Source organism: Leucoraja erinacea, chromosome 13 (assembly GCF_028641065.1).
Source record: "Leucoraja erinacea ecotype New England chromosome 13, Leri_hhj_1, whole genome shotgun sequence".
In the NCBI taxonomy this organism is placed as follows: Eukaryota; Metazoa; Chordata; class Chondrichthyes; order Rajiformes; family Rajidae; genus Leucoraja; species Leucoraja erinaceus.
In genome coordinates, this window is record NC_073389.1 from 48,973,521 (window position 1) to 48,996,361 (window position 22,841).

A 22,841-nucleotide genomic window follows, 5' to 3' on the forward strand; every position below is an offset into this window, starting at 1 on the left:
TGCCTCCACGACTTCCACTGGCAGCTCATTCCACACAGCTACCAATCTCTGAGTAAAGAAGTTCCCCCTCATGTTACCCCTAAACTTCTGTCCCTTCAATTCTCAAATCATTCTCTTCACAAGGTAACGACTCCAACAGGGTGCTGCCTCTGGTAAATTTGGAGGTGACATTTTACGAGTAACACCCATATGTCCAAGATATATTCCATTCATTGAGATCTGGGGGACACTGGAATGGTTACACCCAGAACTTCACTGCAGTCCCATCCCTGGGTCAGTACCACAACCAAGATCTAATGGCAGAGCAGTCTCGATGGGCCAAATGACCTAATTCTGTTCATATGTCTGAAAGAGTCACAATATCATGGTGTGGAAACATGCCCATTGGCCCAACTTGCCCATGCCGACCAACATGCCCCACCTACACTAGTTCCACCCAGACCAACATGCCCCACCTACACTAGTTCCACCTGCCTAGTTGATCCACCAAGTTTATCCTATCCCCACCTACACTAATGTCTTTTGTTATAACACCCCCTCCCCCCCCTCCTCAGTTGATCCATACCCCCCCCCCCCCCCCCCACCACCCCCCCCCCCCCCCCCCCCCCCCCCCCCCATTGCTCCCAAAGCCTTCTTGACTGCCCTATCTATCTGCGGTGCCACTTTCAAGGAACTATGTACCTGGACTACAAGATCCCTCAGCTCTACAACATTCCACGGGGCCCTGCCATGCACTGTTTAGGTCCTGCCCTGGTTAGCTTTCCCAATAGGCACCACCTCACACTTCTCTGTATTAAATTCCATCAGCCATCCCTCAGCCCATCTACCCAACCGATCAAGATCCTGCTGCAATTTTTAACAAACATCTTCACTATCTACAATACCACCTATTGTCTTATGATCTAATTTGAAGGGTGATATCTGCGCCATCATCACATTCCTCAAAGCCATACTGAAATAGCCAACAAGTGCATTTAGTTTTACAGCAAAGAAGCTCTCAACAAATTCCCCTCCTCCTGTCCCCAGTCACCATTTACACCAAATGCATTTGGTGCAGAAGGACAATGGTGGATGTAAACCACACTGCACTACTTTCCCACACAACCTCCCATGGCAAGATGAGGCATTTGAGTTTTTTTTAGACAGATACGCAGATATACAAGGAGGGATATGGATCAAGTGCAGGCAGGGGAGATTAGTTTAACTTGGCATCATGTTTGGCACAGACATGTACTGTCCTGTTCTAAGTTCTATGCAACTCAAGCAAAAATCTAGTCCAAAAATCTTGCATCCTAATAGTTTCCTTCAATTTGCTGCGATCATATAAAGAAGCATATTGCCTTTGGCAATAATTGGAGGTTTTCAATTAAATGTTTACTTCCCGTAAGCAACATGCACTTACATTATATGAAATAATTTGAAGGTCTACATTGTATGAAAAGGAAAAGAAGCAAGTATGACACATGGAAAATTATCTTGTCTTACTAATTAATGCAGGACAGGTCCATTTGGAAGAAGAGAGGGTCCATGAAGAGATCAAAGGCTTCCTTTTTCCACGCACGCTTAGTGTACGCATAGCCGCTTAAACTGCTCAGCAGCTGAGCACCAGCTCGGAAGCTTGGGATGTTGTGCATGCTAACAAATAAAGGTCACATTTGTAATAGGTAGCAAAGAGTTAGAACATACTTGCAGTTGAACCAATACAGTTAAACTAATTACAAAGTAAATCCCATCTGCATTTTGCATTTAGATTAGTTACAGATACAGCATGGAAAACAGGCCCATAGAAACATAGAATTCGGTGCATCGAGTAGGCCATTCAGCCCTAGTTCGATGGTATCTGCACCACCCTATTCAATAAGGGATCATGGCTGATCATTAAACGACAATCCGCCCCTTTAGGATGTGCCTTCTCTCCACAGACAAAGGGGAGAAAGTGCAAAGTCCCACAAACAGCACCCTTCAGGATCCCACTGAGTTCACACTGACCATAGTGAGGCAGCAGCTCTACCAGCTGTGTCTATGCGCTAGAAACTTTCATAAAATACAAAGAAAATTAGGTAAATTTAAAGTAACGCATTAATTCCTTGTGAGCCCGCACCCATCAATATGACTGGTGGAAATCAATCCAGCACGCTTGGAATCCCGTACCTGCCTAGGGTGGTACCCTCTGAGCTTTTGGCCACTAGGGCCACATCTAAATCCCTCATTGAAATAGAAGCCAATGAACTGGTTAAAAACTACCCTCTGTGAAAGCAAATCTCCAGATGATGTACACACCACCACTCTCGCCCAATTAAAAAGGTTCTCAACAAATAGAGGTTTTTAAAGGATTCCCCTAGAATCCTTAAGCTGTGACCCCTTGTCCTAGACTTCCCCAACATCGGGAATAATCTTCCTGCATCTAGCCTGTCCAACCCCTTAAGAATTTTGTAAGGGGGGGACTTCTACACCCTACACACTAAGGGCAGTTTATAGAGGCCAATTAACCGACAAATCCGCACCTCTTTAGGATGTGGGAGGAAGCCCACACAGACAAAAGGAGAACAACGTGCAAAGTCCACACAGACAGCACCTGAGGTCAGGATCGAACCCGAGTCTCTGGCGTAGTGAGGCAGCAGCTCTACCAGCTGTGTCATTGCGCTACCCGATTCTTTCACAAAATATTAAAAAAGATCAAGGTAAATTTAAAATAATGCGATTAATTCCATGTGGCTGGCACCATCGTAAACACTGGTTAAAATCAAACAGCACAAGCTCTAACCTGAAGGAATGGCTATTTACAACTGTGTGAAGTAGGCATGCGTACCTACATCGAACTAGGTCTAACAAATTGCAGAAGCAACTGTTAAATATACTAAATAATAATTAATCTAACATCACGCAATGAAGTTAAAATGTACACGCTGATTTATTCTGTAATAGTTAAATGGTAACTTTAATCAATTTGCCCTGAAACTCAGTTCACATGAACTCATATCACGGTGGGATTAGTCCACATAAGTCTAGGGGCATTTATTTTATTTACCTGTGGTTTCTCAGGTAAGGGAAGACAAAGTACAACAGCCGAGTGATGAGCGGCAACGCTTTCTCCTTCTCGTCACTTCGGTAGATGATGTCCAGGAGATGAGCCAGCAGCTGAACAAGATTTTTTTTTTTTTTTTTTTTTAAAAAGGCAAACAAAATAAATTTTATCACAAATAAAAAATACCCTTCAAATTGAAATACCTCAGGCTCCAGTCACCAACAATAATCACAGGATGGCAAAGAGAGATGAGCAATTCACTCAAACAATTTATTTCTGACATTGAGTTATAAACTATGCACAGACGACTGGTCTGTCAAATGTTATCCAAACTGGAATTTAAGCATAGGGTTATCCAAACTGGAATTGAAGCATAGGGTCATAGAGGTGTAATTTGATTTGGTGATACAGTGCAGAAACAGGCCCTTCTGCCCATTGAGTCCACGCTGGCCAGCAACTAACACACTAACACTATCTTACACATACTAGGAACAATTTACAACTAAGTAGGTTAACCTATCGTGAGCGTTTATCGACACTGGGCCTATACTTGCTCGAGTTTAGAAGAATGAGGGGGGACCTCATTGAAACATACAGAATAGTGAAAGAACTGGGTTAAGTGGATGTGGAGAGGATGTTTCCACTAATCAAGGCTGATCGATCTCTTCTTCCTAACCCCATTCTCCTGCCTTCTCCCCATAACCCCCGACACCTGTATTAATTAAGAATCTATCTATCTCTGCCTTAAAAATAACTATTCACTTAGCCCCCACACCCTCTGTGGCAAAGAATTCCACAGATTCACCACCCTCCGACTAAAGTCTGGGAGCTAGCATCGTTGAGTTTCTGAAGTACTGTGACAATTCTAAGTACAGTTCCTCTGTCCCCATCAACCAAATCAATTTACAATGGGGATAAGTTGGTAAAAAATCCCTCTTTGCACGAAAAGTTCAAACAACCGGTGAAACAGTAAATTCTTAACTTTTGTGGCGATACCAGTTCTTGTAGGTGGCAAGATAAAACAGAATCTAGTCAATCTTTTCCCAGTAAACTCGGCTCAATGAGTTTGAGTTTAGTTTATTTTTATGTGCAACGAGGTACAGTGAAAAGCAGATACATATAATTTCTGTATTATTCCTTTTTCGTAATATAGCTTTTTCCTTTTTGCTCATTTATATCACAGGCTTCTTCCCGATTACCACATCAAAAAGACTTAAACGTTACTGGTTATCATGAGCAAAATTTCCACGGTAAAGAATATATCAAATTAATTTTAAGATTGAATTTCAAATACTAACTTGCTCAGATATACCTACCTCAGCCAGCAAGGTTAGACCTTGCACGCTGTACAGAGAAGCAACTGATGTTGACACCACAGTGGACGGTGTGGGGACTGAGCCTTGGAGTCAAAAACAAAGAGTATGACTTTACTTTGGGCAGAGGCACATTAATATAATTCACCCACCATGAGAAGATCCAATCTAGATAATATCGAACTGGACAGCACAGGAGCAGGCCCCATGGCCAATAATGTCTGTGTCAACCACTATGCCAAGTCAAACTGCATATCTGCCTGCACATGGCCTACCCCTCAAGTACCTGCCAGTTCATGCATCTGTCACGGCCACAGTGGCGCAGTGGTATAGCTGCTGCCTTACAGCGCTAGCAGCATCAGAGACCTGGGTTCAATCCCAACTACTGTCTGTACCGAGTTTGTACGTTCTCCCCGTGATCACATGGGATTTCTCCAAGATCTTCGGTTTCATCCCACACTCCAAAGACATACAGGTATGCAGGTTAATTGGCTTTGTTTATATGTAAATTGTCCCTAGTGTGTGTAGGATGGTATTAGTGTGCGGGGATCGCTGATCGGTGCGGATTTAGTGGACTGAAGGGCCTGTTTCCGTTCTGTATCTCTAAACTAAACTAAATAAACTAAACCTGTCAAAATGCCTTTTAAACATTGTTATTATATACTTCCACCACTGTTCATTGCATCGCTGAATGTTACTCACTGAACATATCAACAATTTAAATGAATGTATCAACCCGCAGTGGACAATGTTTAAATCTATGACACAGTGGGGACAAGTCTATGTTAGTTCATATATCGGTGTTTTATGGAAGTAATTGGTACAGTGCAATAGCTGGCACCATACAGTGCACTAATATGTGCTTTGTGCCATAACTTAGTACCCAAGTCCCACAAAACATGAATACCCCACCTTCCAAATGGACTGAAGCAAAATCATCAAGATCGCAAGTGTATTTGCATGGAGTACACATAAGCTTTTTTTGGCTGGGATTGCACCCTATTCTATGGCAAAACAATCTGACACCAGAAGAATGAGAACAATGTTTTCTGCCTCTTATGCAAGTGAGTGACATTTCTAAACCTTTCAAAAATAATCACCCTGATTTACACCCACTTCAACTGCAAAACAATGTCTCCATTGTCAAATAAGGTTGGTATCAATCATCTTGTTTAACATCCTACCTTTACAGTTAGTGTCCTACCATTCATGATACATTCCTTATCCTAATTTAATTGATGCATTGCCCCAGAGTGAAATTTAATATGCCATTGTCCTGCCCACTTCAGCAGCTGATCTAGATCATTCTATGGCTTAATTCCACTCTACTCCCTATCAACACCACCTATTTCGCACCATTACAGCAACATTAAAGTGTTTACAGAGCTAATCAAATTCAATTGTTGAAACAAGGGACTGCAGATGCCGGTTTAGGAAAAAAAGACACAAAATATTTGATTGATCAGGCAGCTCCCAAGAGAACATAGATTAGTGACGTTTTGGGTTGGAACCATTCCTTAGACTGTGGGGAAGGGGAAAGCATGGATATGGGTAAGGTACACAAAAATGCTGGAGAAACTCAGCGGGTGCAGCAGCATCTATGGAGCGAAGGAAATAGGTGACGTTTCGGGCCGAAACCCTAGGCCATTTAGGACTGAGATGAGGAAATCCTTTTCACCCAGAGAGTTAACATTGAAAATAGGTGCAGGAGTAGGCCATTTGGCCCTTCCAGCCATTCAATATGATCATGGCTGATCTCCAAAATCAGTACACCGTTCCTGCCTTCTCCCCATATCCCCTGACTCCGCAATTTTTAAGAGCCCTATCTAGCTCTCTCTTGAAAGCATCCAGAGAACCTGCCTCCACCGCCCTCTGAGGCAGAGAATTCCACAGACTCACCACTCTCTGTGAGAAAAAGTGTTTCCTCGTCTCCGTTCTAAATGGCTTACTCCTTATTCTCAAACTGTGGCCCCTGGTTCTGGACTCCCTCAACATCGGGAACATGTTTCCTGCCTCTAGCGAGTCCAAACCCTTAACAATGTTATATATTTCAATGAGAATCCCTCTCATCCTTCTAAATTCCAGAGTGTACAAGCCCAGCTGCTCCATTCTCTCAGCCATCCCAGGAATCAACCTTGTAACCTATGCTGCACTCCCTCAATAGCAAGAATGTCCTTCCTCAAATTAGGGGACCAAAACTGCACAAAATGCTCCAGGTGTGGACTCACTAGGGCTCTGTACAACTGCAGAAGGACCTCTTTGCTCCTATATTCGATTCCTTTTGTTATAAAGGCCAACATGCCATTCACTTTCTTCACTGCCTGCTGTACCCGAATGCTTACTTTCATCATAGACTGTTATGATCAACAAAGGTGATAAAAGTCTCCAAAAACAATGCAGGAAATTATGGTAAGCCCAAACATGTTTAAAACAAAAATCAATAAGACTGCCCAAAACAAAAAAAGTTGTGCTTCTTTTGTATTCTACGATACTGCTAATTAAAGTCATAAAAAAATAAATGATAATGGAAGTTAACTATTTGGTGCTTGAAAAGACAGGCATCCTATTAACCCACATAACATGTTCACCAGAAGCCTTCAAAAGCTTCTCCTCCTCATATCCTTCGCCTTGGAAATTTGATCTTTGATTCCTCTTCACTGGCTAAGCACCATCCCCAATCTCATAATGAAAGAACTTTATTTTACACAAGGGGCATTGCCTCATTAAATTCATGGAGAAACAAGGAACTGTAGATGCTGGCTTCCAAGAAAAAAGACACATTGTAATAGTCCTATCTGGGACACATGACAATAAACTCTCTTGTCAGGCAGCATCTCTGGAGAGCATGGATGGGTGACGTTTTGGGTCGGGACACTTCTTCAGGTCTCCAGAGATGCTACCTATCCCGCCGAATTACACCAGCATTTTGTGTCTATCCGAGGCTTATGATATGCTTGCCTTCATTGGTCAGGGCACTGAGTATAAGAGTCAGGAAGCCACGATGCAGCTTTATTGGACTTTGGTACGGCCGCATTTAGAGTATTGTGTGCAGTTCTGGTCGCTCCATTGCAAGGATGTGGAGGCTTTGAATGGAAATATCAAATACTGGAGGGCAGTGCTATAAGGTGAGAGGGGCATAAACAATATAAAGAAAGAAATTATAAAGAAAGCACATCAGCGCCTCTGCTTCCTGAGAAGATTACGGAGAGTCAGTATGTCGAGGAGGACTCTCTCGAACTTCTACAGGTGCACAGTAGAGAGCATGCTGACCGGTTGCATCGTGGCTTGGTTCGGTACCTTGTGCGCCCAGGAGCGGAAAAGACTACAAACAGTTGTAAACACTGCCCAGTCCATCTTCGGCTCTGATCTCCCGACCATCGAGGGGATCTACCACAGTCGCTGCCTCCAAAGGGCTGGCAGCATAATCAAGGACCCACACCATCCTGGCTACACACTCATCTCTCCGCTGCCTTCAGGCAGAAGGTACAGGAGCAACATCCAGGTTCCCGAACAGCTACTTCCCCTCAGCCATCAGACTATTAAACGAGAGGAGGAGGCGCTGTCCTGAACGGCTGCCTGTCCTGCAGCTGTCCGTTTTTTTCCCTTCTTTTTTGTTATTTTTAGTTCGTTAAGTGTACAGTCAGGGGGTCTAATCTTTTTATGTGTGGGGGGTGGTGGGGGGGGAAGGGGGAAACTGCTTTTCCAAGTCCCTACCTGGTCGGAGGGGTTGCCTTCCTCCGAGCAGCGTCTTCGACCCGTCCTCGCGGCCTACCAGCGGGTCCTGGAGCGACGTTTTCCTGAGGGGCCCTGCCCAGAACATCGGCTTTGGCGGCGGCGCAGAACATCGGCTTTGGCGGCGGCGCGGCGCTGGAGCGCTGTCGTGGAGCGGGCGATGCCTTTCCTGGGTCGCCGCGCTGGAACTCCAGTATGCTGGGACTGCCGAAAACATCATCGGTGAGCCGCGGTTCTGTGGAGCGGCCAGCTGCGACGCTGAACTTTACATCCCGGAGCCTGGGATCTCTCGCCGAGATCGCCAGTGTGTGGAGCTCCGTTCGGCGCGGTCAGTTTGGCTTGGAAGCCGCGGGCTCCGGTGGGAAGGCGGCCGTTCCTGGCACCTCAAGCCGCTGGGGGTTCTCCCGACGCCGGAGTACCATCACCCGGCGAGAACATCGGGCGCCGTGGCGGCGACTGTGGAGGCCTCAATAGGCCCGACTCTGGGTGGACAAGAGGATGGGGACTGGACTTTGTGCCTTCCCCCACAGTGGGAATCACTGTGGGGGGATGTTTTATGTTTGGTGTTGAATTTCTTCATGAATACTTTGTTGTATTTTTATTAATGTGCTGCAAGGACATCTGAATTTCCCCTGAATAAGGGGATTAATAAAGTTTATTCTATTCTATTCTATTAAACTCAACTCAAACAAAAATCTGAACTTTAATAGCTATGCCTACATTATTCTGCTTTGCTGGAGCAAAGCAAGAATTTCATTGTCCTATCTGGAACACATGACAATAAACTCTCTTGAACTTGATAGTTTAAAGGAGATGTGAAGGGCAAGTTTTTTTTTTTTTTAACACAGAGGGGAATGAGTGCCGAGAACATGCTGCTGGACATGGTTTAGTTTTGAAATAGAGTGCGGAAACTGGTCCTTCGGCCCAATCGAGTCCGTGCCAACCAGTCATCCCTGCACACCAGCACTACCCTACACACACACACACACACACACGAGGGGCAATTTACAATTTTACCAAAGCCAATTAACTTTCAAACCTATATGTCTTTGGAGTGTGGGAGGAAACCGGAGCACCCGGAGATAACCCACAAAGTCAAAGCAAGAACGTCGAAACTCCGTACGGACAACACCCGCGGTCAGGATCGTAGCCGGTGTCTGGCGCTGTAAGGCAGCAACTCTACGGTTGCGCCACCGTGCCGCCCCACTTAGAGATGGTGGTTGAACCAGATACGATAGTGGCATAGGCATAGGCATAGGGATATGGGTTATGTGCAAACAGGTAAGAGATATCTTGGCATGCTGTTCAGCACAGACATTGTGGGCCGAAGGGCCTGTTTCTGCCTGCACGGTACTATAGAACAGTATAGAATACAACCCTACTTGCAATTATACTGACAATGAAATATCATGCCACTGGTATTTAAGGATAAGACATCAAAGAAAGATTCAGAATCCATGTATTCACCATCTTCAGCAGCATCTGTATTAGCATCCTCCGGATACACCTGGGGCCCTGCTTTAACTTCCAGGTTTCTGCTCAGCCAACTCGTCTGTTCCAAGGAAGAGCCAACAACATTCCCAACAGCTTCGATTATTTTTTGGGCCACTTCCTGGAAGAGAGTTTTTTTTTTTTTTAAATGTCCCACGTATAAATTTCTAGTTGCAGCCTTTTGTACAGTGATGTTGCATCTCACCTGAAGATCTCTCTGATCCTTTTTGTTTTCCAAATTAGGATTTCTTGACATGAAGTCATTAATTATTCTGCAATTTAAATTAAAAACATTTTTTTTTTTTTTTAATTTAAAGATGTTTTTAAAAATCAATAAAATAAAAATTCTGAAATAAAATTAGATGAATGCTGGGATTAGTGTGACACAAACAGAAGAGAGCAATTAAAATAAAAACATATTTGGTTATGGGCTCCACAGACTGAGCCTATAATTGAAAAGGGGAAAAGACACAAAGTGCTGGAGTAACTCAGTGGGTCAGGCAGCATCAATGGAGAACATGCATAGGTGACGTTTCGGGTTGGGACCCTTTTTCACACAGAAATATTGTTCTAATCATGCACAAATAAGGGCAAAATGAAATAAAAGACTCTACTGTGGAGATGACGATAGGGAGATATAAAGAATAGATGCCATCTCTTAAGTTCACAAATCATAGTAGAATTAGGCCATTCAGCCCAACGAGTCTATGGATGGATCTTCAAAAACTAACAGGCTTAGCTAAACTGATCTAACGATTCACAGGAGAAATTTCACCTTTCAACTTTCCCCCCCCAAAAAACAAAGAAAAATCACACCGAGGATTTCTTACCCGAGTAACAGGAAATGTCCTGGTGCAGCCAAATTCAACTGCACAGACTCTTTCAAGAGATACAACAAGGATGGAAGAATATCCGGCAGATCGGCTGAGGAGAGCCTGAGAGAGAGGACAGGAATGAAGGTCAGTCGATCTTATTGTGAGATACGAAACCGATTGTAATGGGGTTAGCCTCCTCGTAATGTTGAGGCAGAGGCTCCAACCATACAGGGTCGGTTGAAACGAATCACATATTGCATGGAAACAGGCCCTTTGGCCAACCGAGTCTATCAATCACCCGTTCGTTTTTGTTCCATGTTACCCCACTTACACTAGAGGGAATTTATTGATGTCAATTAACCTGCAAACCCGCACTTCATTGAGACGTGGGAGGAAACTGGAGCACCCGGATGAAACCCACGCGGTCACAGTAAAAACGTGTAACACCACACAAACAGCACCCAAGATCAGGATCGAACCCAAGTCTCTTGCACGGAAGCATTGTCTCTACCAGCTGTGCCGCCCCAGTTGAAAACCACGTCCATCTTCCAAAACCCTTTTCTGAAAAGTTTGTTCAATCATTTAGTGTCGTTACATTGTCTCGTGCAGCCAGTAAAGTCTCACCAAATTCTTTAAATGACTTTGTCATGTTTTCATTCTGCTATGTTAAGATTATTTTTTAAAAAGCCATTACCTTTGAAGCAATGCAAAACTGAACTGCAACATTGGGATATCAACCAAAGTCGGTTTCTGAAATGAAAAGTTGACAAATACTTTAATTTCAAATGCATTTATAATGTTAAAATGTCTCTCAAACCTACTTCGTCAAGAAGTTGGATATCTCAAAGAAACTTAAGACAGACTATTTTATCTACAACATAATACTTGTTTTACCTCTTCTCCCTTGGCTTGGGGTGGCTTTTTGACAACTTCCTTTATCAGTTGTAAGATGCTGTCGGTGTTGAGCGTGTCCAGCGCTTGGACCAACCTCACCAGTGTCATCTGAGCTTCACTGGCCACTGGCAAAACCTGCAAACACAAAGACGAGAAGCTTCCCCTGGTCAAAATGCCACATTTTCAAAAGCAAAATATTTTAATGGTCAAGTTCGACATAAAGCTGGATAAGATTATATATATATACTAGACCAAGTGCAGACCCGTTGGGTCTGCTCCCCCAATGGTGTGATCCCCCAACCCAATATTCCACCATGCACCCGTCTCCTCCAATGGAACTGAAGCCGTTCTCAAAAGTAAGATTCCAGCACTGCCCTGCCTCTTTAAAAAAAATCCCTGCCTGCTGCAGCAGTGAAAAGTTCAGTGTTCCTGTCTTGCAACATTGTTTCGAAGTGTGTTGGAAGCTGAGGAAGGAGCAGCCGTCAACGAATCGAAAGGCAGGAAGGGATCCGTACTGCAGGCGGACTGATTTGAGTTTTATATATAGATAGATAGATAGATAGATAGATAGATAGATAGATAGATAGATAGATATACACACACACACACACACACACATTTGGATAAACAGGCTGATTAGGAATAGTCAACATGGTTTTGTGTGTGGGAGATTGTGTCTCAAAAATGTGATGGAGTTTTATTTGAAGAAGTAATCAAGAAGGTTGACAAGGGCAAGGCTGTCGGTGTTGTCCATGGGATTTGAGAAAGGCCTTTGATAAGGATCCACATGAGGGAACGTTAGATTGCATGGAATCCAATGAGAAGTCGCTGCCTGGATACAGAATTGCCTTCATGGAAGGAAGCAGAGGGTGGAAGTGGAAGGTCAGTTTCTCAGAACGTAGGCCTGTGGCTAGCAGTGCCAATTGCAGGTTTTAGGTTAATTGGTTCAGTATAATTGTAAATTATCCCTAGTTTATTTAGGATAGGGTTATCGTGTAGGGATCGCTGGTGGGGTGGGCCTGTTTCCGCGCTGTATCACTAAACTGAACTCTTCAAGTCTGCAACTTGTTTATTTGGGGACAATTACTCTGAAGAAAGGTCCCAACCCAAAATGTCACTTGTTCATTCCTTCCACAGCTACTGCCTGGCCTGCTGAGTTAATCCAGCACTTTGTGTTCTGTTCAGGATTCCAGCATTTTCAGTTCCTTGTGTGTCCATTCTATTTAATGAATTACTGCATGCACGAAATACCTAGAACTTCCCAGTTTTATTATCCTCATCTGTACACTGCGGACACCTTGATTATAATCACGCATGGTCTTTTCTTTAATAGACACAAAATGCTGGAGTAACTCAGCGGGTCAGGCAGCATCTCTGGAGAAAAGGATTTTGACATTTCAGGTCGAGACCCCTCTTGAGACTGAGGGTCTTTTCTGTGACTGCGTGGCACCTCCTTGTATCTCAGTACACATGACAATGATAATCTAAACTAATGAACAGGAAAATATAGTGAAACAGAAGACAGAGGTTTTCTTGAACCCTGCGAATCAAGAACAAAAATACTACTGATATCTTTTAGTTTAGTTTAGGGATACAGCGCGGAAACAGGCCCGTCGGCCCACCAAGTCCGCACCGAGTAAAGGACTTTCTTTTGAAAGGAGACGAGAAGGAATTTATGTTTATTTCGTCAGAGGGTGGTGAATCTGTAGAATTCTTTGCCACAGAAGGCAGTGGAGGCCAAATCAATGGATCTTTTTTTTAAAGCAGAGCTTTAGAGCCACAGATTTTTGATTAGTACGGGTGTCAGGTGTTATAGGGGGAAGGCAGGAAAATTGGGTTAGAAGGGTGAGATGGTTCAGCCATGATTGAATAACGGAGTAGACATGATGGGCTGAATGGCCTAATTCTGCTCTTATTACTTATGACCAGCGATACCTGCACACTAACACTATGCTACATGCACTGGGGATACTTTACATTTATACAAGACTAATTAACCTACAAACCTGCACATCTTAACTGTGGGAGGAGACCGAAGCTCTCTGAGAAAACCCACTTGGTCACGGGGAGAACATACAAACTCCGTACAAACAGTACTCGTAGTCGGGATCGAACCCGGGTCTCTGGCGCTGCAAGTGCTGCAAGGCAGCAACTCTACCGCTGCACCACCATGCCGCACTCTTGCAACACGTTTTGAGTGATCAACCTGTTCCTTACCTTGCTGTGGTTGACTTTCTTGTTGCTTTTCCTCTTGTTCCACACTGTTGCTACAGCTGCCATTAGATGAACACCCATCTGTGCTGCAAATGGGTTCAGGAGTTCCAGGATTTTCTGCCGAAGTGTCTTAAAATGTAAAAAGAAAAGCTAATTATTTTAACAAAGGTATAAAACATGATTTCCCTCCTTTTCACAACTTGACCAGACCCATCTCGCCAGCTCTCCCAGCATCCGTACCAAATAAAAAGCCCGCTATAAAATCTATGGGCATGAAGCCTTCAGCAAAACCTTCCAGCCCCGAGGTCAAACAAAAACATGGACTTATTAAACACTGAAAGTGTAGTTTTACTCCCAGATTGTCAGATGAATATCTTGCTCAAAAATATCCTGATTGTAGGGATATTTTGTGGAGGAAGGTACTGCAGATACTGGTTTACACTGAAGATAGACACAAAGTGCTGGAGTAACTCAGCAGGTCAGGCACGCTCTCTGGAGAAAAGGAATGGGTGATATTTCGGGTCGAGACCCTTCTTCCAACTCAGTATGAAGAAGGGTCATGACCCAAAACGACCCACTGCTGCAAGAAAGAATTTAATTGTTCTGTTTCGAACATCTCTATACCTATAAAAGTCTGATCTTGTGTGTGTGTGTGTGTGTGTGTGTGTGTGTGTGTGTGTGTGTGTGTGTGTGTGTGTGTGTGTGTGTGTGTGTGTGTGTGTGTGTGTGTGTGTGTGTGTGTGTGTGTGTGTCTCTGTCTGTATCCATTGTATCTTTCTCAAAACGCTACCCACTAATGCTTACATTTTCACAGATTATTAATCACCTTAACCCCGTCGACAAAATAAACTGCTTCACTTCACATTTCATGCTATATTTCACATGTTATAGAGTTTTAAAAATAGCTAAAACCAAGTTTTTAAACGGCAAACGTCCTGCAACCCACTTCGAGTGACGTCACGAAGCGGGGGTGGGCAGCCAACAAGGGGGAGGAGGAGGCCACCAGTTTCCAGTGACGTCAGGGGGAGGGCCGCATTGAAATGAACATTCTGCTTTTTCCGACCCGTGCTTCAACCCGTGACGCCCAGGCTGGAGTTTTACGAGGTCATCAAGGAGGCATCGAGACCGTGGCGGTGAGGCCTCGCGACCATGGGGCCACTGGAGAGGTGAGGAGGGAGAGTGAGGGATTGAGTGAGAGGAGGGAATAGAGAAGGTAATTGCAACATCTACACTCCCTCTCTCGCCACCTCCTACCCCCTCTCTACCTCCACTCCCACCCTCTACCCCCTCTTCACCCTCCCTCCACGCCCTCTTCACCCTCCCTCCACCCCACTCCACCCCACTCCTTCTCTCTCTACCCCCTCCCTCTCTGCCCCTCTCCCTCTCGACCCCCCTCCCCCTACCTCTACCCTCCCTTTCTGCCCCCTCCCCCTCTACCCCTCTCCCTCTCTACCCCCCCTCCCTCTCTACCCCCAGGGATTGAAGAGGGAGGGTGAAGACGAGGAGAAGTGTTGGGGATGAGGAGAAATGAGCCGCACCTGCGCAGTTGGGGGCTATGCATGTGGCGTAATATTGCGTTGGGGGGGAACCGGTTGCGTTGGGGGGGAACCGGTTGCGTTGGGGGGGGAACCGGTTGCGTTGGGGGGGGAACCGGTTGCGTTGAGGGGGAACCGGTTGCGTTGGGGGGGGAACCGGTTGCGTTGGGGGGAACCGGTTGCGGGGGGGGAACCGGTTGCGTTGCGTTGCGTTGGGGGGGAACCGGTTGCGTTGGGGGGAACCGGTTGCGTTGGGGGGGAACCGGTTGCGTTGGGGGGGAACCGGTTGCGTTGGGGGGGAACGGGTTTGGGGGGGAACCGGTTGCGTTGGGGGGGAACCGGTTGCGTTGGGGGGGAACCGGTTGCGTTGGGGGGAACCTGTTGCGTTGGGGGGAACCGGTTGCGTTGGGGGGAACCGGTTGCGTTGGGGGGGAACCGGTTGCGTTTGGGGGGAACCGGTTGCGTTGGGGGGGTTGACATGACATATTGCGCTGGGAGAGCAGACCCAAGAGCAGTCTGCACTTGGTCTAGTATAACAATAAAACACTCTTGACCCTTGTCCCCCCCCCCCCCCCCCCCCCACGCATATGAAATTTTCCTTCGAGTTTCCGCTTGTATTTCTACATCGAGTTCTAGATCGCCACCACTGCACTCTCCGCATGATGATCTTCTCATGTTTACCCCCTCACTCTCACAGCGATACGTTGAGACAAACCTTTGTCGACTTGAAGTATACCGAAGACGAGCCCTTCTTAGTGTTGAGTGAATTGCCAGGCTTTCTCTGGGATGCTTCTCTCTGGACCACACCCCAGAGCTGAGACATGGAGTCGACGATTAAAGGCAGTTCCTCAAGGATGGCGTTCTTGGCATTCTTCAGGCTTGTGGAATCACTCACGGCAGCAGACTGGTACACGAAGATAAGCAACATTAGGCAAGTTGGAAGGATACATAGAAACATAGGTGCAGGAGTAGGTCATTCGGCCCTTCGAACCAGCACCGCAATTCAATATGATCATGGCTGATCATCCAAAATCAGTACCCCATTCCTGCTTTCTCCCCATATCCCTTGATTCAGTCAGCCTGAAGAACTATAGCTAACTCTCTATTGAAAACATCAAGTGAATTGGCCTCCACTGCTTTCTGTGGCAGAGAATTTCACAGATTCACAACTCTCTGGGCGAAAAAGTTTCTCCTCATCATAGTACTAAATGGCCTCCCCTTTATTCTTAAATTGTGACCCCTGGTTCTGGACTCCCCCAACACCGGGAACATATTTCCAGATACAGGGTCTAAAGCATTGGAAACGCATGCCCTCTCAAAAAGGTCTAGTGAGTCTTGAGGAAACTTGAGTCTTCCTGGAAATGGTACAGAGAAGATTTAAGAGGATGTTGCCAGGACTAGAGGGTCTGAGCTGTAGGGAGAGGTTGAGCAGGCTGGGACTCTATTCCTTGGAGCGCAGGAGGGCGAAGGTTGCTCTTTATGAGGTGTATAAGATCATGAGAGGAATAGATCAGGTAGATGCACAGAGTTTCTTGTCCAGAGTAGGTGAATCGAGAACCAAAGGGCATAGGTTTAAGGTGAAGGGGGAAAAGATTTAATAGGAAACTGAGGGGGTAACTTTTTCACATAAAAAGGGGTGGTGCATGTATGGAACAAGCTGCCAGAGGAGGTAGTTGAGGCAGGGAACTATCCCAACATTTAAGAAACATCTAGACAAGTACACGGATAGGGCACCCGAACTAATCAAGAATCTGTCAATCTCCGCCTTTAAAATATCCATTGCTTTGGTCTCCACAGCTGTCTGTGGCAATGAATTCCACAGGTTCACCACCCTCTGACTAAAGTCTGGGAGCTGGCATCAAGTTGACTTTCTGAGGTACTATAACCATATAACCATATAACAATTACAGCACGGAAACAGGCCACCTCGGCCCTACAAGTCCGTGCCGACACAACTTTTTTTTCCCTTAGTCCCAACTGCCTGCACTCATACCATAACCCTCCATTCCCTTCTCATCCATATGCCTATCCAATTTATTTTTAAATGATACCAACGAACCTGCCGCCACCACTTCCACTGGAAGCTCATTCCACACCGCTACCACTACCACTTTAGACGGTAGAACTATGACAATTCTACGTACAGTTCCTCTGTCCCCATCAACCGAATCTAATTTACGAAGGGGAGAAGTTTGCAAATAATCCCTCTTTGCACAAAAAAAGTTCAGACAACTGGTGAAGCAGTCAATTCTGCACTTTTGTGGAGATACCAGTTCTTCTGTGGCAATTAATTCCGCAGATTCACCACCCTCTGGCAAAAGATCGAATCAGTTGCAGAAGTGAAAGGAAATACAAAGCAAAACAGGAGTCTGAAAATGTTCAGCAGGTTGGGCAGCGTCTGTGGATAGAGAAATGGGAATGGGAAATATGTTGGTTTTAAATGCAGAGTGGGGGTGGAATGGATGGAATAAGTGGAATCTCTTTGATGGGATGAGCCCAGGTGTTTACAGAGCTGTTTGGTTAATGAGGGGACTTGGAAAAAACAAACAAGGACAAATCTGGTTTAGTCTAGTTCAGAGATACAGCACTGAAACAGGTAATCCAACCACCATGTCCGCGCTGACCAGCGATCCCCGTACACTAGCACTATCCGACACACATTAGGGACATAGGAACATAGAAAATAGGAGCAGGAGTAGGCCATTCGGCCCTTCGAGCCTGCACCGCCATTCAATATGATCATGGCTGATCATCCAACTCAGTATCCTGTACCTGCCTTCTCTCCATACCCCCTGATCCTTTTAGCCACAAGGGCCACATCTAACTCCCTCTTAAATATAGCCAATGAACTGGCCTCAACTGCCTTCTGTGTCAGAGAATTCCAGAGATTCACCACTCTCTTGGGAAAAATGTTTTCCTCATCTCGGTCCTAAACGATTTCCCCCTTATCGTTAAACTGTGACCCCTTGTTCTGGAAGGAGACAATTTACAATTTTACCAAAGCCAATTAACCTGCAAACCTATACGTCTTTGGAGTGCGGGAGGAAACCGAAGCTCCCACTCAATCATGTACATTCACCTACTGTGGACAAGAAACTCTGTGCATCTACCTGATCTATTCCTCTCATGATCTTATACACCTCATACAGAGCAAAACTCTGTACATACAACACCCGCGGTCAGGATCGAACCCGGGTCTCCAGCGCTGTGAGGCAGCAACAATGGAAATGGCCAGCTCGCTATCAGAGAGTTTCCCTTTGGCCTATCCAACCTCCACTCATTCTTTAGACGGGTTGGAACATGGCAGAGTTCATTGTCCCTTCCCACGCCCCTGGTGAAGTGGATCACAGCTCAACTTCTCAGCACATATAGTTCCCTTTCTTCAATCTGTAACCACAAAACTGCCACACCCAACACCAGCAGGTGGAGGTTCCATTAGATTCGTTTATTGTCACCTGTACCAAGCTACAGTTGTAAAAGTTGTTGTTACATAGAAACAATAGGTGCAGGAGTAGGCCATTCGGCCCTTCGAGCCAGCACCGCCATTCAATATGATCATGGCTGATCATCCCACTCAGTATCCTGTACCTGCCTTCTCTCCATACCCCCTGATCCCTATAACCACAAGGGCCACATCTAACTCCCTCTTAAATATAGCCAATGAACTGGCCTCAACTACCTTCTGTGGCAGAGAGTTCCAGAGATTCACCACCCTCTGTGTGAAATTTTGTTTTCTCATCTCGGTCCTATAAAGGATTTCCCCTTTATCCTTAAACTGTGACCCCTTGTCCTGGTCTTCCCCAACATCGGGAACAATCTTCCTGCATCTAGCCTGTCCAACCCCTTAAGAATTTTGTAACATCTCTATAAGATCCCCCCTCAATCTTCTAAATTCAAGCGAGTACAAGCCGAGTCTATCCAGTCTTTCTTCATATGAAAGTCCTGACATCCCAGGAATCAGTCTGGTGAACCTTCTCTGTACTCCCTCTATGGCTTGTTGCGTGCTAACCAGCCAGCAGAAAGACAATACATGATTACAATGCACATGATTACAATTAAAATTGAATCTGGGTACAATCGACCATTTGCAGTGTACAGATACGTAATAAGGTAACAACGTCTAGTACAAGGTAAAGCCAGATCAAGGAAAGTCCGAGGGTCCCCGATGAGGTCGATGGTAGTTCAGGACTGCTCTCTGGTTGTGGGAGGATGAATCAGTTGCCCAATAACAGGCATTCATCTCATTATTAACTCCAACGTACCTTTCTAGCCTGTGCCGAGGGGTCCAATAGGCAAAAGTGAGAAATAGTAGTGAGTCCTTCCAAAAGGGTGAGTGGGTAATCTGGCGGAATGTTTTCTTTCTTTGAAGTCGTCCTGAGGAATGAAATTTAAAAAATGGAAACAAAAGTTAATTGAATGCATTTTGCCCGACCAGTTCAGTTTATTGTCATGTACGTACAGAGGTACAGTGAAAAGCTTTTGAGTACATGATTACATATACAGGATTACAGTCGTGCCATTTACATTGTACAGATACATGATGAGGGAATAACGTTTAGTGCAAGGTAAACTAAACTGTTTTGTAAACTAAACTGTGGTGCAATGTCACATTCTAAAGTTCAAATTCAGATTTATTTGTCACATGACAATAGACAATAGGTGCAGGAGTAGGCCATTCGGCCCTTCGAGCCAGCACCGCCATTCAATGTGATCATGGCTGATCATCCCCAATCAGTACCCCGTTCCTGCCTTCTTCCCATATCCCCTGACCGCTGCTACTGGAGAGTCGGAGGCTCCAACGGCAGGTCTGTGGACGGTGGCACCGGGAGCCTGCGGCTCCCTGGAGGGAGACCGCTTTTCAGGGCTCTCGCAACGGCGACTTCCCCCGCCCGAGTTGCGGGGTTGAAGAGCTCCTGGAGCAGGGCCTAACACCACTGCCCCGCGCGGCTTGGAATGGCCTCGGGACTCTGCGAGCGCACGCCGGGGGCTTTAACACCAAGACCCGGTGTGCGACCTTGCACCACCCGGCGTGGCTTTAATGGCCGCAGGACAATTGCCATCGCCAGCCGGGGGCTTTGACTTTGACTCTGACATCGTGGGGGGGGAGAGTGCAGTGGAGAGATAAGTGTTTTTGGCCTTCCATCACAATGATGTGATGGATGTTTATGTAAATTATGTTGTGTTGTTGTGTCTTGGGTCTATTTGTTTGTAATGTATGGCTGCAGAAACGGCATTTCGTTTGGACCTCAAGGGGTCCAAATGACAATTAAATGTATCTTGTATCTTGTATCTTGTTTAAGAGCCCTATCTAGCTCTCTCTTGAAAGCATCCATAGAACCTGCCTTCACCGCCCTCTGAGGCAGTGAATTCCACAAACTCACCACTCTCTGTGGGGAAAAAGTGTTTCCTCATCTCCGTTCTAAATGGCTTATTCCTTATTCTTAAACTGTGGCCCCTGGTTCTGGACTCCCCCAACATCGGGAACATGTTTCCTGCCTCGGGTGATATGGGGAGAAGGCAGGAACGGAGTACTGATTGGGGATGATCAGCCATGATCACATTGAATGGCGGTGCTGGCTCGAAGGGCCCAATGGCCTACTCCTGTACCTATTGTCTATTGTCTATCCCATTTTCCAGCCTTCTCCCCACAACCCTTGACACTGGTTCTAATCATCGATTTGTCTATCGTTGCCTTAAGAATATCCACTGGCTTGGCCTCCACAGCCCTCTGTGGCAAGGAGTTCCACAGATTAACTAACCTCTGACTAAAGGAGAAACTTTGGTGGAGGTGTTAAATGAATATAAAAAGGTACTTCTCTACCTTGCAGTGCTCTTTTTATCTTCACTTTCATACTGTCGAACAAGGTTGTCCAGGTTTCTGCAGACCTGGGCAACAAACGGAGCAACGATGAGTCCCAAGGATTTCCCGAGGTAAGGCAGGGAGAGGGTGACCAGACTGACCCAGGGTGGGTGGATGCTGTACCCGTACTGTGGCTGCAAGGCCCTGACCACAGCCGACACAAACATCCCCTGGGCCGTGATGGGCTGGGACGGCACGTAGCCCATGGCCGTAATGGACGTCTGGAAACTCATGACCTTGTGCCACTCCTTGGAGAGGTCAGACGAGCCGTCCGGGTCATCGGCCGACGGGCCGAGGTGGTGCTCCAGCACAATCAGCACCTGGAGCAACTTGAGGAGCTCGATCTGGAGCGGGTGCTCGCTCCAGACCTGGTCCTCGCCGAAGTTGACCAGGTTTTCCTCCGAGAGGCCCTCGTCGATGAGCTCATCGCTGGGCTGGCCAAAGCTGAGCGTGTAGCTCCTCTCGCCCAGGTGCATGGAGGCAGAGAGGGCGAGCAGCACGTACTCCTGGACCTTGCACTTGGCCAGCCAGCCGCTGATGGCCCCCAGGCCCCCGCCGTCGGGCGATTTCGCGTTGGCGATCAGCTGCGTCACGATGCGGACCAGGACCTGCACGCTGTTCACCTGCACGTCCCGGTTGCCCAGCAGATCCTTGTGGCTCAGCCGCATCTGGCAGGGGTAATAGGAACGCAAGAAGCTCAAGCAAAGGTACGTCAGCAACTCCATCAGCGAGGACTGCCGGTGGCACGAGGGCAACGTCGGGCTCGGAAGCTTCCCGTAGAAGCTCAGACCCACCAGGGACTCCTGGTGGCGGGCGAGGAGATTCAGAATAAGATTCAGCTGGCTGGTGGTGTTCACGTCTACCATGGTGGCGGAGAGGGCCTCGATGAATTCCTTCGGTGTGGTCTTCAACACGGCTTCCAGGACAGAGAAGGCGTACAGCACCCTCTTGGAATCGTACGGCTGGATATACAGCAAGATGTGTTTAAACAAGGCTTCCACCAGGGCCTGCCTCTCCCTCTGCCGCTTCAGGAGCTTGTCCCGAGTGATCAGCTGCATTTCCAGGTCTATTTCTTCCTCATCGCTGGACAGCGACTGTGACATCTGAGTCCGTTCAGAGTCGGTGTGGACCAACATCAATTGGTTTTTGGGCTGTGGGTCTCCGGCGGCCATTTTGTCCAGGTTAGCCCCGTCGTGGAGCAGAAGAGCTTCATCTTCGGTGGTGCTGGTGGTGTCTTGGTTTCCCCGAGACACCGGCGAGGCTGAAGACGTGACCCCCGACGAGAGCGCTCCCGAGCTGGTGTCGATGGACTCCGAGTGTTCGCTGTTGTACTTGCCTTCCTCCCGGTGGCTACCTTGAGGCGGTTCGTGGATGGAGTGATTGGCGACTTTCCTCGGGCCCTGTTTCTGGAGCGTCTTTTCGGGATCTCCTTCCACCTCAGCCCAAAGAGCATCCCTGTCCACCGAGGAAATGTGGGAAATCTTAAAGCTTTCCTCAGAGCTGGTTTCAACCACTTCCAGCGGAGTGCCGAACGCCTTGGGATACGAGGACACCCTGTTGTACAACAAGCGGAGATCATCTGAAACACAATTGCAGAAACAATTAATACTCCCACTGCCCTTTTCCTGTTGTCCCCTCTCTTCTACCCTCAAAATGTACGGGTATCTCTTTTAACAACCTAACAAGGAACCCAGGCAAGATGATTCAAGGTGCAATTGTAATTGATCTTGATGGCCATTAATAGTTGAAATAGGGACAACTGGACTGAATCATCCTGGGTTCAGGCCCATTGTGGGAAGAGGAAGGAGATTATAGCAGCTGCCCAACATCGCCATCCAAGAAGTGGAGACAAGTAACTGCAGGTGCTGGTTTACCAAGGAATGACAAAATGCTGGAGTAACTCAGCAGGTCAGGCAGCATCCTTCGAGAACAGGAATTGGTGACGTTTTGGGTCAAGAACCT

At 46.6% G+C, this 22,841-nt stretch overlaps 1 protein-coding gene across 2 annotated transcripts in view; it reads right to left on the reverse strand.

The window, feature by feature from the left end:
• The window catches only part of dop1b (DOP1 leucine zipper like protein B), a 123,036-nt gene that overhangs the window by 35,356 nt on the left and 64,839 nt on the right, over positions 1–22,841 (reverse strand). For both annotated transcript variants that reach the window (XM_055645188.1, XM_055645191.1), the window contains 12 exons: positions 20,841–22,458; positions 19,282–19,393; positions 15,735–15,923; positions 13,488–13,613; positions 11,271–11,405; positions 11,071–11,126; positions 10,392–10,496; positions 9,767–9,833; positions 9,538–9,682; positions 4,342–4,424; positions 3,029–3,138; positions 1,486–1,635 (listed from right to left, as the gene is read on the reverse strand). In XM_055645188.1, coding sequence (XP_055501163.1) covers positions 1,486–1,635; positions 3,029–3,138; positions 4,342–4,424; positions 9,538–9,682; positions 9,767–9,833; positions 10,392–10,496; positions 11,071–11,126; positions 11,271–11,405; positions 13,488–13,613; positions 15,735–15,923; positions 19,282–19,393; positions 20,841–22,458 — 2,896 coding nt within the window. The remainder of the gene's footprint in view (positions 1–1,485; positions 1,636–3,028; positions 3,139–4,341; positions 4,425–9,537; positions 9,683–9,766; positions 9,834–10,391; positions 10,497–11,070; positions 11,127–11,270; positions 11,406–13,487; positions 13,614–15,734; positions 15,924–19,281; positions 19,394–20,840; positions 22,459–22,841) is intronic.